Genomic DNA, 17,193 nt, shown 5'->3' on the forward strand with positions numbered 1-17,193 from the left:
TCTGGACTGAAGCGCCCAGAAGCGCTCGGCCACAGTGGCCGGCTACAATACACTTCAGAGATGATCGTTGAACCATGAGGGAAGACTTCAAACAGAAGAAACCCTTCAGAGTGCCAGAACACCGTGACCATGGCTTTACCGGTTAAGGGTACAGCTTTGGAATTTTTCTTAGGACTTGTAGAGGTGAGGCGCCACTCCTTGGATTGCCCTTTTGTTTCCAGTTCCTAACTGATTAATCCATGTTTCACCGCCTGTGACGATGTTCGAGAAAAAACTGGCATGATCAGCCTCATAATGCTCAAGCATTTCACATCGATAGTCTTTCGTTGCTCTTTATGGTCTCCTGCTAGAAGGTGAGGAACCCAGTGGGCACTTATTTTTGAGTACCGCAATTGGTGGACGAGTGTGTCAGCACTACGAACAGAGACGTCCAGTTGAGCAGCAAAGTGGTTGACTGTGATCCGTCGATCACTTCGAATGAGAGTGTCCGCACGTTCCAACATTGCAGAAATCGCAGCTGTGTGCGGCACGTGGGAGGTCGTTCAGGTTTGCGCGTCCTTGTTACGATGATGAGAGACGCTTCGCCCAATGAGCCGAGGCGCTTTCGTTCACTGGCAGGTCTCCGCAGACATTCTGGAAGCCCCTATGAATATCTGCGACGCTCAATGACATGGAGTGCACCTCCGTTGCAGACCCCATTTTGAAAACTACGTACAGCGCCGACTCCTATCGGAACACCATTGAACTATAGGGCTTGAACCGGGAATATTCCATGATGTGCGCGAACAAATTCCGCATTTCATCAAGTGAAATTGGCCGAGAAAATTGAGGGGAGGGGGTTGCATTAGTTTTCGAACGCCCTTCGTAGGTTCTCGGCGAAAGCGACTGTACGATAGGTGTGTCACTTACGAGCGTGCGGTCGGGGAATGAGGCCAGCGCCTTGATGAGTGGGTTGTGGTGCCTGGTGAAGAGGACGGCGGCCGCAAGCAGCAAGGCGGCCCTGAGGCTGGGGCGAAGGTCAGGCGGCAGCTGCAGGAGGGCGTACAGCGAGTGCGTGCCGGCGCTGTAGCCCACGTAGAAGAGCCGCCGCTCGCCCCACAGCGGCTGCGCCATCGACACCAGCGCCGGCATGTCGTACAGCGCCACGTCGTCCAGCCTGCGGCAGACCGCGGAACTAGCGCTACTTCGTAAACACACCGGCACACAATACAAAACGAAAAAACTGACAAGTTCACTCTGAGGATTCCGTACAGACTTAATTATATACACTACTGGCCACTAAAATTGCTACACCACGAAGATGACGTGTTACAGAAGCGAAATTCAACCAACAGGAAGAAGATATGCAAATGATTAGCTTTTCAGAGCACTCATACAAGGTTGGCGCCTACAACGTGCTGACATCAGGAAAGTTTCCAATCGATTTCTCATACACAAACAGTAGTTCACCGGCGTTGCCTGGTGAACTGTTGTTGCGATGCCTCGTGTAAGGAGGAAAAATGCGTACCACCACGTTTCTGACTTCGATAAAGGTCGGATTGTAGCGTATCGCGATTGCAGTTTATCGTATTGCGACATTGCTGCTCGCGTTGGTCGAGATCCAATGACTGTTAGCAGAATATGGAATCGGTGGCTTCAGGAGGGTAATAGGGAACGCCGTACTGGATCCCAACGGTCTCGTATCACTAGCAGTCGAGATGACAGGCATCTTTTCCGCATGGCTGGAACGGATCGTGCAGCCACGTCCCGATCACTGAGTCAACAGATGGGGACTTTTGCAAGACAACAACCATCTGCACAAACAGTTCGACGACGTTTGAGGCAGCATGGACTATCAGCTCGGAGACCATGGCTGCTGTTACCCTTGACGCTGCATCGCAGACAGGAGCGCCTGCGATGGTGTACTCAACGACGAGCCTGGGTGCACGAATGGCAAAACGTCATTTTTTCGGATGAATCCAGGTTCTGTTTACAGCATCACGATGGTCGCATCCGTGTTTGGCGTCATCGCAGTGAACGCACATTGGAAGCGTGTGTTCGTCATTGTCATACTGGCGTATCACACAGCGTGATGGTATGGGGTGCCACTGGTTACACGTCTCGGTCACCTCTTGTTCGCATTGACGGCGCTTTGAACAGTGGACGTTATATTTAAGATGTGTTACGCCCCTTGGCTCTACCCTTCATTCGATCCCTGCGAAACCCTATATTTCAACAGGATAATGCACGACCGCATGTTGCAGGTCCTGTACGGGCCTTTCTGGATATAGAAAATGTTCTAAAACTGCCCTGGCCAGCACATTCTACAGACCTCTCACCAATTGAAAACGTCTGGTCAGTGGTGGCCGAGGAACTGGCTCATCACAATACGCCAGTCACTACTCTTGATGAACTGTGGTATCGTGTTGAGGTTGCATGGACAGCTGTACCTGTACACGCCATCCAAGCTCTGTTTGGCTCAATGCCCAGGCGTATCAAGGCCGTTATTACAACCAGAGGTGGTTGTTCTGGGTACTGATTTCTCAGGATCTATGCACCCAAATTGCGTGAAAATGTTATCACATGTCAGTTCTAGTATAATCTATTTGTCCAATGAATACCCGTTTATCATCTGCATTTCTTCTTGGTGTAGCAATTTTAATGGCCAGTAGTGTATATGGATGATAATAGTAATAATTTCGTGTGGCTCAGTGTCTTTGCAACGTGGTCATTTATCGCTGAAATTGTTCAGTAACATATTACGGAGGGTGACACGCAGATTGCCTTGGTCGAGAAATTCTCAGAAAACTGTTCCTGCAGTAGATCTGGATTACTATTGCTAATGCCTGTTTTCCCTTTCACTGCCTGTTCTTCTGCCTAATTTCTGCAGGCTGTAGTGGTTCCAGAGACTGCAAAGCGTGCAAGATGGATGCGCAAGGTGTGAGTGTCTCTTAAGAGGGATTTTCCGCTATAAAACTGTAGCACATAGGGCAGCGGGCCGTCGGCAGGTAACGTGCTTGCCGTTCTCATCCCCCTCCGCGCTTTCCTGATGAGATGGGGAGAACACATTCTATCACCGAAAGAATTCTTCTCAGGAGACCTTTTAGCCAGGTAAGAAGTGTCTGGACAAGTGTGCTGCTCTCCAGGGATATGAATGTTCGTTACGATTCCTTGGAGTAATGGCCAGTTTTAAATTCCAGAATACAACAACCTGATTGGCTCACCCTGTCATTTTTGGCAGTTTCCGCGCTTTTGTGCTGTGCCTATGTGCAGAGTTTCTCATTCCTCCACCTCAGAATCACGTCGTGGAGTGGGAGAAATATGGCTCTAATGGCGCACCTCTGCGGTACAATGTGACAGGAAAGAGTAGGAGATCGTTTAACGCCGTTAGGCATTTTTCATTTGTCGGAACACGGAACCTCCTCGCTCGCTGGGCAGCGTTTCCAGTTCTGGCGGTAAGACAGCCGGGTTTCAGATGACTCTTCGAGAAAACACTTCGGTTTAGGTCTTCGTTCAGAGATGACTTTGCTTTAGGTGTTTTCCAGGAGAGATAACTCATGAGACGAGCCTTGCTGCCGCCGGGAAGATGTCGGTACTTCAGCTCTAACAAGGAGACGCCCACAACGCTGGGATTGTCTTTTTGAAATCATCTATACGTTGAAATCGGTTATGATCCCAGGTATCACAGTGTGCAGCCATTCACCCTGGTGGGCCCTCGTTTGCGAGTAATTAACGAAAAAAAATTTCGCGATTTTGAGTGACCATCTATAGAGCTTAAAAGAGAGAAATTTGTAGATTGGTTGTGGAATGAGTAGCGTAAGGGAAAGTCGTGGGTTTGATTCTCGCTTTCAATTTTTTGTTTTTAAATCTTCATTCAAATTACTTTGCACATTTGTTTTTTTTATCAGTGATCTGGCTGAAAAGCAATTATATATTTCTGTTCCTCATTTTAATCCAGGGGTCTCCCAACTTTTCAGTCCGCGGGCCACATTGACTCCTCCACGAAGTCATAAGGGCCAAGTTCTTCCTAGTGGAAATAAAGTACCCTAGCACTCCATGATCACCGTAATGTAAGGCTAAAGGAAAGATTAAATCGCAAAAATCTACGGTTGTGGGAATAGCTAGCACTGAAACGAACCACGATTTTTATTTAACTACATAATTTTGATTGGTGGATGTACCTGACCGAAATTCTGGCGTATTTTATTCTGTCAAATTTCACCGACAAAAAAGGTTGTCATTGCACATTCTTCACGAAAGCGTCCTGAAAAGTTAACGAAATCTCAAAATCGTTGTTAACAACACTATTACTGCAAGACGTGACAGAGGTAGAGTATGTCAACGCATTGTTATTTCAAGCGGCGCAACAATAAGTTTAGTTATGCAGTCTTGTAGCGAGTAGCAGTGCCAATGTCGCGGTGTACTGGTCGCGATAGGCCTCGAAACTCAATTGTTGGCAGTATAGGTTCCACCTCAAATATTTGGAGGGCCGGATACCGGGGATGTCCGGCCAGCTAACGCGGGCCGGTTTGCCGGCTCTCGTGGGCCGGTTTCGGCCCGCGGGCCGTAGTTTGGAGACCCCTGTTTTAATCAACATACTAACAGAATGAGATTTTCACTCTGCAGCGAATGGCGCGCTGATATGAAACCTCCTGGCACATTAAAACTGTGTGCCGGACCGAGATTCGAACTCGGGACCTTTGCCTTTTGGGAGGCAAGTGCTCTACCATCTGAGCTACCCAAGCATGACTCACGCCCTGTGCTCACAGCTTCTGCTTCTGCCAGTACCTCGTCTCCTACGTTCCAAACTTTACAGAAGCTCTCCTGCGAACCTTGCAGAACTAGCACTCCTGAAAGACAGGATATTGTGGAGACATGCTTAGCCACAGCCTGAGGATGTTTCCAGGATGAGATTTTTCACTCTGCAGCAGGAGAGCTTCTGTAAAGTTTGGAAAGTAGGAGACGAGGTACTGGCAGAAGTAAAGCTGTGAGAACGGGACGTGAATCTTGCTTGAATAGCCGGCACGATAGCTCAGCGTGTTCGGTCAGAGAGCTGGTTGGCCTCTGTAATAAAAAAACTGAGTGGAAGGATCAACAAACGAACGGATGTAGCTTAGGTGGTAGAGACTTGCCCGCGAAAAGCAAAGGTTCCGAGTTCGAGTTTCGGTCCAGCACACAGGTTTAATCTGCCAGGAAGTTTAATATACGAACATTTTTAATTGTTCTCATATTTTCTTTAAATCGTTCTTTTTCTATTAGAATTTTTTGTGAACATGAATTTAATTAAATTTATCTATTTTAACATAGGAATATTTTAAAATGTCGACCTATCGGTTAAAAAATAGACGACGAAATAATCTATATTAAGTGTGCAATGGTATCAAAAATGTATGGTTCCTTATAAGCTTTGCATTTTTCTGGATGGTAATCGTCATGCCAACATTTCAAATCTAGCCCACATTCCTGCTGCACTATGGACAAAATAACGCAGCTGAGGAATGAAACGAAAGAAAGGATTACAGGTAAAGCGAAATTCAAGCAAAATGAAGAATAGAATTAATGAAAACAATAACATGGACGAAAAGTAGGATGATAAAATGAAACAAATTAAATCAAAATAACATATAAAACTGATTAAAAATACATGAACAAAGATTCAAAGTGGAAAAAGAATGGTAGGAAGGAAAGTGAGAGCAATTTAAAAGATGATATAATGATTAATATCATATGATAACAGAACAGAAATTTAAAAAAAATATTTCAACCAATTAATTGAACACAAAGAAATGATCAAAATTATTTCCATAAAGATTTAAAAATAAAATGCTGACAAACTTCAAATCAACGATCTTCTCCATGTGAAGTCCTTACCCTATCCCTTGCACCACACAACTAGTCAGTTCAATGCTTATCATTTGACGCTACTGTCACACAAAGTGCCGATTTTTTTTCGTCGATTGTTCATAAACGAAGGCCCCCCATGGTGAATGCCTGCACTCTGTGATACTTGGGATATTAACCTACATCACCGTACAGATGATTTCAAAAAGTCGATGCCACACCTGTGGATATCTTCTCGTAAGTACTAGAGCTGGAATCAATAAGATGGCAAAGAAGCGGATTAGAAATGAGTCTAACTGGCTCCCATCTAGAGCCGAGCACGCGATACTCAAGTCACGCATCCAGATTGTTGGTTTTAATGCTCATTTTTAGGCACCCTCATGGTGGTCATTCCAATCTTTCCATGTACTTTCTGCATCTAATTAACAACTTCAGGCCCTGGCTGTGTCCCCAAAGTTCTAACGTATCCGTGCTTTATCCTCCTAAGGCTTTGCTTGAGTTATATCACCTTCTCCTATTATTAATGATTCTTTTTAAGACGTCACTGAGTAATTTTCATATTCAAAGCCAATAAATCTACACTATGTGATCAAGAGTATCAGGACATTCCCGAATACATACGTTCTTCATATTAGGCGCATTGTGCTGCCACCTACTACTAGGTACTCTATATCAGCGATCTCAGTAGTCATTAGACATAGTGAGAGAGTAGAATGGGACGCTCCTCGAAACTCAAGGACTTCGAGCATGGTCGGGTGATTGGGTGTCACTTGTGTCATGCGTCTGTACGCGAGATTTCCACACTCCTAAACATATCTAGGCCCAGTATTTCCGATGTGATAGTGAAGTGGAAACATGAAGGAACACATACAGCACAAAAGCGTACATGCCGATCTCGTCTGCCGACTGACAGAGACCGCCGACAATTGAAGAGGGTTGTAATGTGTAATAGGCAGACATCTATCCAGACCATCACACACGAATTCCAAACTGCATCAGGATCCACTGCAAATACTATGACATTTAGGCAGGAGGTGAAAAAACCTCAATTTAATGGCCGAGCGGCTGCTCATAAATCACACATCACGCCAGTAAATGCCAAACGACGCCTCGCTTGATGTAAGGAGCGTAAACATTGGACTATTGAACAGTGGGAACAGTGTGGAGTGGAGAATCACGGTACACTATGTGGCGATCCGATGGCAGGGCGTGGGCAAGGCAAATGCTCGCTGAACGTCAGCTGCCGTGTGTAGTGCCAACAATAAAATTAGGAGGTGGTAGTGTTAGTGTGGTCGTGCTTTCCACGGGGGGGGGGGGGGGGGCTGCACGCTGCACCCCTTGTTATTTTGCGTGGCACTATCACAGCACAGGCCTACATTGATGTTTTAAGCACCTTCTTGCTTCCCACTGTTGAAAAGCAATTGGCGGATGCATCTTTCAACACGATCGAGTAGCTGTTCATAATGCACGGCCTGTGGCGGAGTGGTTACACGACAATAACGTCCCTGTAATGGACTGGCCTGCACAGAGTCCTGACCTGAATCCTATAGAACACCTTTGGGATATTTTGGATCGCCGACTTCGTGAAAGGCCTCACCGACCGACATCGATACCTCTCCTCAGTGCAGCACTTCGTAAAGAATGGGCTGCCATTCCCCAAGAAACCTTCCAGCACCTGATTGTGCGTATGCCTGCGAGAGTGGAAGCTGTCATCAACGCAAAGGGTGGGCCAACACCATACTGACTTCCAGCATTACCGATGGAGGGCACCAAAAACTTGTAAGTCATTTTCAGCCATGTATCCGTATACTTTTGATCACATGGTGTATTTGTTATAGTGTTTTTTGTTTCCATCCATAACTAAAAGATCCCCCCTCCCATTAACATATCTATGTGAGCGGTGTGGTGCCTATTGGTTTCATGTTTAATTGGGCATCCTCTATTAATATTTATTTCAATTACACTTTTTCCGTTTCGAGACGGTATAGTTGTTTTCAATTAATTTGCACGAACATTTGGGATGGTTCCTCGTTCTGTTGGGCATCAGAATATAGTTTTGTGTATGCTCCTACCACAGGCGACACCCCACAACTGGCGCAAGTCCCTCTATTGGACGCAACTTCGGCGTATTCACCAGTTATCCAACCTGGGAGACAGCACCTACAGTTTAACGTGGAATTCGGACCAGGCGTTGTTTCTGGTGACGTCTCACGTCGTAAAGAGGTGAACGCCAAGGGGTCGTAGATCCAAGTATTTGATGTAAATTTCTGCTTGAAACGTCTACCAGTTCCTGACAAAATGTGGTATTAAACAGGCGGACCGACGGACAACAAATCGCAAAAAAGTAATATATTTTTTATGGGACATAATCACAACTTAACAATTATCTGATTTTTTTTCTTTACTTGTACTTGTGAAACCCTGTTTTTTGGCAAATATCACGATTCTAGGTCAACAGGGAGTACGCTGTAGATTTTCATGATTGAGTTCGCGAGAGTAAAAATATGTGACATAAATGGCAGCATCTTTTGATTGCCACTGACTTAGAAGCTTAAATGTCCCACATAGCCAAACGACCACAGACGTTTGTATGTCACATAAATTTCTACTTGATTCCTTCTACTCGTTTCTGTTCTTGAGAAAAAGGAGTCTTAACAGCCAGAGAGACAGACTGACAGACGGCAACAGAGTGATCCTCTAGCGGTTCCATTTTTACCTATTGAGGTGCCGCAACCATGAAAAACGTTGCTGTGCAGTTCTTAAAGCCATCTGACAGACGGAGGAACGTATAGGGTGTTTATAAATTGGTTATACACTGAAGTACCAAAAAAACTGGTACACCTGCCTAATATCGTTTAGGGCCCCCGCGAGCACGCAGAAGTGACGCAACACGACGTGGCATGGACTCGACTAATGTCTGAAGTACGTAATGCTAGAGGGAACTGACACTATGAATCCTGCAGGACTGTCCATAAATCAGCTAGAATACGAGAGGGAGGAGATCTCATCTGAACAGCGAGTTGCAAGGCAACCCAGATATGCTCAATAATGTTCATATCTGGGGAGTTTCGTGACCTGCGAAAGTGTTTAAACTTAGAAGAGTGTTCCTGGAGCGACTCTGCAGCAATTCTGGACGTGTGGGATGTCATATTGCCCTGCTGAAATTGCCCAAGTCTGTCGAAATGAACAATGGGCACGAATGGCTGCAGGTGATCAGGCAGGATGCTTACGTACACGTCACCTGTAAGAGTTGTATCTAGACGTATCAGGCGTACCATATCTCTCCAACTGCACAAGCCCCACATCATTACAGAGCCTCCACCAGCTTAAATCGTCCCCTGCTGACATGCAGGGTCCATGGATTCATGAGGTTGTCTCCATACCCGTACACGTCCATCCGCTCGATAGAATTTGAAACGAGACTCGTCTGACCAGGCAACATGTTTCCAGTCATCAACAACCAAATGTCGGTGTTAACGGGCCCAGTAGAGGCGTAAAGCTTTGTGTCGTGCAGTCATCAACGGTACACGAGTGGGCCATCGGCTGCGAAAACCCATATCGACGATGTTTCGTTGAATGGTTCGTACACTGACACTTGCAGAAGGCCCAGCATTGAAATCTGCGGTAATTTGCGGAAGGGTCGCACTTCTGTCACACTGAATGATTCTCATCAGTCGTCGTTGGTCCCGTTCTTGCAGGATATTCTTCTTCCCGCAGCGATATCGGAAATTTCGTGTTCATCGGACTCCTGATATTCACGCTACACTCGTGCAATGGTCGTACGGGAAAATCCCCACTTCATCGCTACCTCGGAAATGCTGCGTCCCATCGCTCGTGCGCTGGCTATAACACCACGTTCAAACTCTCTTACATCTTAATAATCTGCCATTGTGGCAGCAGTAACCGATCTAACAGATGCGCCAGACACTTTTTGTCTATAAAGGCGTTGTCGACCGCAGCACCGTATTCTGCCTGTTTACGTATCTGTATTTGTATACGCATGCCTATAACAGTTTCTTTGGCGCTTCAGTGTAGAAAAGTAGCCTCTAATTGTTAAAAAGGTAAATACATTACTGCAATATTTCATTTACAAATATTTAATGTGGGTACCTTTCGTAACACTACGAAAGTACCACCAGTAATCAGTTTCCTGCTATATCCTATGAAGCAAGTCTTGATGTGTGGTGGCAACTGTTTGTGTTAGATCTTTAAGATAATCCCATACACAGAAGTTCATTGGGGTTAAATCGCATGATGATGATGACCAGGATATTGTTCCACCGTGTGGAATTCAAGTCTACACATTCCTAAGGACATAAGTGACAACTTCATGTTGATAATGTGGGGGCGCGCCATCCTGCTGGAAAATAAATTATGTCCTGTTGTAATTGAGGCATTAAATAAAGTTCAGGCATGCCCAGGTACGAGATTTCACTTACAGTTAACTCGGCAAAAAAGAAAGGGCCGTAAATCCTGTTACAGCTTCCAGCGTTTAAAACATTTTACACTAGGCGAGTGCCGTACTATTTGATTACGTGATTCGGTTTCTGCTTGCCCCATATCCGAACATTATGGCGATTCACTTTACCGCAGGTATCGAACATGGTTTCATCACTGATCAAAATCCCATTAAGAAAATCATCTTCAGTCTGTTAAACATTTCTACTCGAAACTCAGCTCGTTTTCCTTTGTGGCTTTCTCTTAAATCTCCCACAAGTTCCAATTTGTAGGATATGAATGACAGGCGTTTCCGTTATACCTTCAGCACTATAACACTAAACATATTCAGTTCTCAGCCGTTTTAACCGGATTACGAATGTAAGACTGCCGAACTTGTTCAATCGCTGTGTATCGCTGTGTCAGAGACTGCTAACCGAACCTGATCTGGCGACCTATGTGATACACAGCCACTTTCGATGAAACGATTATACCGATTAATAATAGTTTGACGTGGTGGCTTGGGATAATTAGACCTGAACTGTCTCTGAACTGTAGCAGCGCATTTGGATTCATGAAAGCACAAACAACCGTGCGAACGCTCTGCACTGTTATCCGACTCCATGGCGAGTGTTGGAATAACTCATTCTCTCACTCCACCAAGCGCGAACGTCGGCAACCAACGCTGTTAGGAGGCAATAAAACTTGAAAATATGATGCGTCCAGTGCTGTAGCAGCATTTCTGTAAATTATTTACCATTTTCTAAATTAAAAGTTACTTTTGTATAACTAAGCAGTTCGTGTAACGTCGACTTGGTATGCTTGTGACATCTGACAAAGAGGCACAGAAGTTTGGATAAATGTTTCTCAGTCTTCTTGGTGTATCAGTTTTGCTGGCGAACTCAGGCATTCAACGATTTCCTCTTGTCGTGACTGTGAGGAATTCACTGACGTTCTAATAGGCAGCGAGTGCCTTTCCTGTGCAGTGTGGCCGAATTACGTCGTCGAGACGTCATGAAATCACAGAACTGCCATTTGCTTTTGGATACTTGTGGTGGAGGGACATTTGCAGCGAAGCTGGTTCCGTTAGACGGAAGGTAACTGCGCTTGTTTCTCTGTAGCTTCTCTGCAACGAGCACCCCTTTTCATCCTCAACTAACAGAGAGACCGCACCTACTCGTCATCATTGGTTTGATCCAGATTTGTGCCACACACAGGGCTTGCCCAGAAACGAAAGCGACCGAAGTAGGAGATCCAGACGGCCAGGCGTTGAGAAAAAATAGCATTTTTGGCGCGGATCGGGCGATGCATGATGCATTTGCGTTAGCATAGTTTCCAGGCGACGGTTCCCGCAGCGCAAAGAGTTCACAACGGTAATCCGAGTGTCGTGGGGTCCAGACCCTCTTGGGAGACTTCTTTTTATTTCCAATTTTGACGTTACTTATACTGCAAATGTACCGAGATAATGGTCAGAATACTGTATTAATTAATATTTTCATAAACGCTATAAAAAGAAAAGTCAATGAAAATTTGGGATTGCAAATAAATTTCCAAGAAGCGATTGTACCTACAGCGTTCACAAGGACTTTGCAAACAAATTTCCAGGAATGAATTGTTCTTAAGGTCTCCGATCAAGTAGGTAAGTCCACAAAACTCATTCATCGACGGCAATCGAAATACTCTTTTTAACGTTATGTGTAGCAAAACATTTAAATTTGTATATTCTATTTCCAGGTTGCCAGTACCAATAGACTTATAAACGAACCCTGAACCACCAATGGGGAAAAGTAGTCTCATGAACAAAGTAAGCAACTCCTATACAGCGCAATACATTATAACCCTTTCTGGATAATTATTGCCAACAGTCAACGTACACCTGCAAAAGAATACTCACTCATTAGGAACGAATATTCAAAAACGAGGGATGAGTAGGTGGAAAAAAATAGGAATGTCTTCATCACTTCATCAACTTTATACAAAAACTTTTTGGTTGATATAATAAAGCTCTACTTGCAATAGAAGAAATTTCTTCTGTTAATTGAGTCGTGGCGAATACAAACAAATCCACAATTATATAATAAGATTTTTCAAGAAGAAGGATTTCCGTCTACATTAACAAAGTGATTCTCCTCCCCCCCTCCATCCCCCCCACCCCCTGACCCACCCCACTAGTGGAACCCTTCGATGTCTGGTTTTACCGTCAGGTAAAAAATTTGGATACATAGCTTGGTAACTGCTCTTATCTCATCGACAGAGAAAGAGAAATCACATCCTTGGAAGACTGCATCAAAATATATTACATATATAGAATGAAGCAGAGCGTCAAAATTTGTACAAAGTCCGGGAATCGAACCCTGGTCTCCTGCTTATTAGGCAGGTGCACTAGCCACTGAGCCATCTTGGCACAGCTGTTCGCACAACTGCACGCATTACCCTGGTATGTCTCACTCGTCGATCCAAATTCTCAGTCTACAATGAGAATTAGGATCGAGAAGTAGACTGAGAATTTGGATCGAGGAGGGAGGCGTGACAGGGTAATTCGTACAGGAGTGCGAACTTTTGTGTCAAGACGGCTTAGTGGCTAGTGCACCTGCCTAATAAGCAGGAGACCAGGGTTCGATTCCCGGTCTTGATACAAATTTTCACGCGCCGCTTCAGTCTATATACAATAAATCATATTTGTATGAGATCAGTCGAGTCTCTGAAATCGTATAATTTCATTTGTAAAAATACATTGCATTTAACATCACCTATCCTCGACAATATTTGACGAAATAATGCGTTAAGCGTGGTTTTCTGTCAAACTGTGCGACAAGAGAGAACTTCTATGAATGTAAACCAAATTTCTTTTTTGTATAGAAACTTTAAAACTACGAAGTAACTGTAAGAATGCAACGTGGTAGACTGTGCAAGAGGCCGACAAAATTGCTACTCACCTGTTTTTACGATGAATATCACTCCAGCAGGTGTATATCCTGAGCTGTAAAACAATAAAAATACCTGATTCAAATACGAAGTTCTCCTGAATGCCTTACAATGACTTCCTGAAACTTTATTTGAAATTGCAGATTACACCTTGCCTGTCATTTCGTACTTTTTACGAAAATATTAATAAAAACATTATCCTGAACGTTATTTCAGTTTGTTTGCAGGGTAAGTTACGCAAAAATTGAAAACAAGAAAAGAAAAAAAGATTTTTCGCACAAGGACTCGGATACGCGACGTTATGATTACTGCTCTGAATCTTGCTATGCCAGCCGTTGCCGGCGAACTAGGATAACATAAATGGCACAGGCCTCGCCCGACTCACGCCAAAAATTACATTTTGTCTAAACACTTGTCCGTCTGGAGCTCATACTGTTATCACATTCATTCTCGTAGAGCTCTGGGTGTAGCATTAATCTGAACGAAGTTTGTGATTACGAGTTGGAGCGGTAGTATTTGGAGAACGCCCTTCCTGTTGAATGATTACCTGGCTGCTCTAACACAAAAACTTATTATGCACTGTGACTGTTCCGACTGTATTTGTCTTTTATTTTATCTAGTAAGACCATTCATGTGGCAAACAAATAGCAGATTAAATACATATAGGACGTTCTGCAAGAGTCACTATTTTTCCTCGCTAATGTCGTGTAACACCACCACCTGTAGTCTCAATATGACGTGGAAATCAGCCCACCAGAGTTTTCTGGTATGCCATATCCTGTGCCACGTCAAGCTGAGGCTACTCGCTGATGTTTAGATGACGTGGAGCTAACTGTTACAGACAGTCCAAGTAATGGCAAGAGAAACAACGCAGCCTCCCGCCCCTCAAAAAAAATCTGCTCAAAAGCCTCATTGAACCGTCGCTGCGTTCGACACCTTGATTCGTTTGGAAAGAGGCAAAATAGTGACTCCTAGGATCACACTATACTGCTGTAGTCACCTACAGCACAGTATCTCTGCTCTTTGGCTAACAGAAGAGCCGCAGCTTTATGTGCTGCATATACAAATGGTCTTTTACAAGGTACCCGATTCCGTATGTCCATGTAGTTCCTTTCACAATGCTCGCCCGGAAACTGGTCGGGATAATCGTATTGGGGATTAAGAAGCCGCTTCAGCTGATTTTAAACTTTTTATTATCAAATCACAGTCGGTTTGGTGGCACTCAAAACCATATCATCAGGTGACATCTACGTAACAATGAATCATGAAATACTAACACATCCTAAAATAGACACTAATATGAAACATTTTGAAGAACTTTTAAAAACATGTAAAACAGAGAAAATTGTACTCACGTAACTAACTCATAAAAGCTAAATAGCCTGGAACGTGGAACCCAACTTTCATTGTGTGACCAAATTTATAAACCACTAAATGAATCAAAATCAGCTGACAGTAGGGACTCAAATCCAAAATGATCGGTGGAGCCTAAATAGGTTACATTATGGTAATCCCCTGGTAACACGAAGGTATTTAAAAAAAAGTGTATAAAATACGATGAGTTACCAGCGTAGGCTCCGCCTCCGTTCTTTAAATTAGGCTCCCCCTCCGTTCTTTAAATTGGCCGCTCATCAAATTTTATATGGTTTCTGTTGTGGCGTAGCAAGACAGCCACGCCACTAGGAAGTAGCAGAAAGGCACGCGTACACACACGCCGGCTGGCGTGAGTTTCTGGAACAGGATGCTTGGTGAATGCTATAGAGAAAAGTACGTATCTAAGTTAATACTTATCTTTATTGCATCCTTGTGGTACATCGCTCTTGACTATACAATTAGACTATCTTCAGATACGGTTAATGGCGCCTTGCTAGGTCGTAGTCATGGACTTAGCTGAAGGCTATTCTAACTGTCTCTCGGCAAATGAGAGTAAGGCTTCGTCAGTGTAGTCGCTAGCAAAGTCGTCGTACAACTGGGGCGAGTGCTAGTCCGTCTCTTCTAGACCTGCCATGTGGTGGCGCTAGGTCTGCAAGTACTGACAGTGGCGACACGCGGGTCCGACATGTACTAATGGACCGCGGCCGATTTAAAGCTACCACCTAGCAAGTGTGGTGTCTGGCGGTGACACCACAGTTTCTTAAGTACCTGCATGTTAACAGGGGATTATCGTCATGTAATTTGTTTAGGTTCCACCGACCACTTTGGACTTGGGTCCCTATGTCCGGCTGATTTTGATTCATTGACTTACCGCCATTTAGCAGTTTGAGTTTGGTCAGACAATGAATGTTGGGTTCAGTGTTCCGGGCTATCTCGCTCTTATGACTTAGTTATTTGAGCATAATTTTCTCTATTTCATATGTTTTTAAAATTTTTTTCATGTTAGTGGGTATTTTAGCTTCTGTTACTATTTCATGATTCCCTGTTATACAGAAAGTGTGGTTTTCCAGTGCGACAGAAGTGGCTTCTTAATCCTCAGTATGATTACTCACAGCTGTGGCCGCCCTGTCTACAAGGTTTTCTGGTTGCGACGAAACTGCATTCACCGACACCAACAGTTCTCTTACCGGTTGAAGCAACTGTCATTGACTATGCGTAACACTCGTCTGCTGGTCTCCGGTCTCGATTACGATCGTATTACATCTATTGCTTTTACACCGTCTCATTTAGACGGTTCGGACAGATCTTGCTTGTAAACCAACAAACAGGGAAACTTCATTCACACTGTGGCCATGGGTAACTCCACACAAGATAGCTCTTTCTGTATTATTGTCCTCCACGTCTGCCCATCTTACTCTGACTCCATACAACCGGTTAGGACCACTTCATTGCCACTGCTTACTCCACAATTGAGAACGTTTAGGGCACGAAGGACAGGGTCCTCCAGCCAGCTCAGGATTTTGAAGACCTAAGCCCCAGTTGGATATAACTCGGTACGATATCCCTCAGGATGGCATTCAACAACTCGATCGATCAATACCAAACCGAATAACTGATTGCATAAGAGCCAAAGGTAGGCCAATGCGTTCTGACTTGTGCAATTCGCGAAGTTTTTCTCCTGAGTAATTCATCTAATTTATTTGAAACTGTAAACATTTGTTTTTCTATACATGTACATCAGATTTACCGATTTCCGTCCCATCTGGAAAATTCCTTTGTGGTGCGTCTTCTTCTGCTTGACAGTGAGTTGAGCTGAATCCCACAGGTTACGTGTACAGACAACCAGCCAAGCCGACAAAACATCTGAGGTGATTTGTCAATAGGGATTCGCTCAGGAAATATCCGACGGCGAATTAACAGCACTCAAGTGACGTACGGCGCACTCACGTGTATCGCCAGTACCGTGGGTCCTGCCGTGTCCACTTCTTGTGCCTCCTGGAGTAAGCGCAGCCCCGCTGGCTTCCGAGTAAGACGTCGTATCCGGCGTCGGCGAGCATGAACGCTGTTTTCAGAGAAGAAACTTACTGTGACATCTACACACACATAGCAGCTGCAGCAACTCATACTATCGACAAAAAGTTAAATCATAGACTATGACATACGGGGTTACCTTTTAGCGTAGCTCATCAGGCCGAGCTAAAGTTTTCCGGATCCAAATACATCAAATCTCATAAATCTTGACATCCCGGTAAGTTCGCTACATCATTCCTGCAGACGTATCAGCGGCAGTGCTGTAAGTTTCACTTCTGAGATGACCCTATACAGAAAAATCCAAAGAAATGAGGGCACGTGATCCTAGAGGCGAAACTAAAAGCTTTGTTTCAGATATGCATCTTAGACCAGCATCTTGGACTCGTCATATAGAATAGTGAAAACAACCTTCAGTGAAATTAAAAGCAACAGCCTTAACATTAAGATTGCAGTGGGAATTCCATTGTTAAATGCAGAGGAGAGAGCGGATAGGGGAAATAGTACACTGAAGGCAAGGGGCAAATCTGATGAAGTGATAAAAGATGAAACAAATGTCGATGCAGAAGAGACAGGCGATCAAGCGTTAGAATCAGAATTTGAAAGAGC

At 44.4% G+C, this 17,193-nt stretch overlaps 1 protein-coding gene across 1 annotated transcript in view; it reads right to left on the reverse strand.

Moving 5' to 3' along the window:
• LOC126092692 (lipase member K-like) overlaps positions 1-16,613 on the reverse strand; it is an 87,644-nt gene extending 71,031 nt beyond the window's left edge. Inside the window, exons 1-2 of the mRNA XM_049908415.1 lie at positions 16,504-16,613; positions 910-1,156 (exon numbers count right to left, since the gene is read on the reverse strand). Of these exons, the coding sequence (XP_049764372.1) occupies positions 910-1,156; positions 16,504-16,613 (357 nt within the window). The remainder of the gene's footprint in view (positions 1-909; positions 1,157-16,503) is intronic.
• Between the last annotated feature and the right edge of the window lie 580 nt (positions 16,614-17,193).

The sequence above is a fragment of the Schistocerca cancellata genome, chromosome 7 (assembly GCF_023864275.1).
Source record: "Schistocerca cancellata isolate TAMUIC-IGC-003103 chromosome 7, iqSchCanc2.1, whole genome shotgun sequence".
Taxonomy (NCBI): domain Eukaryota; kingdom Metazoa; phylum Arthropoda; class Insecta; order Orthoptera; family Acrididae; genus Schistocerca; species Schistocerca cancellata.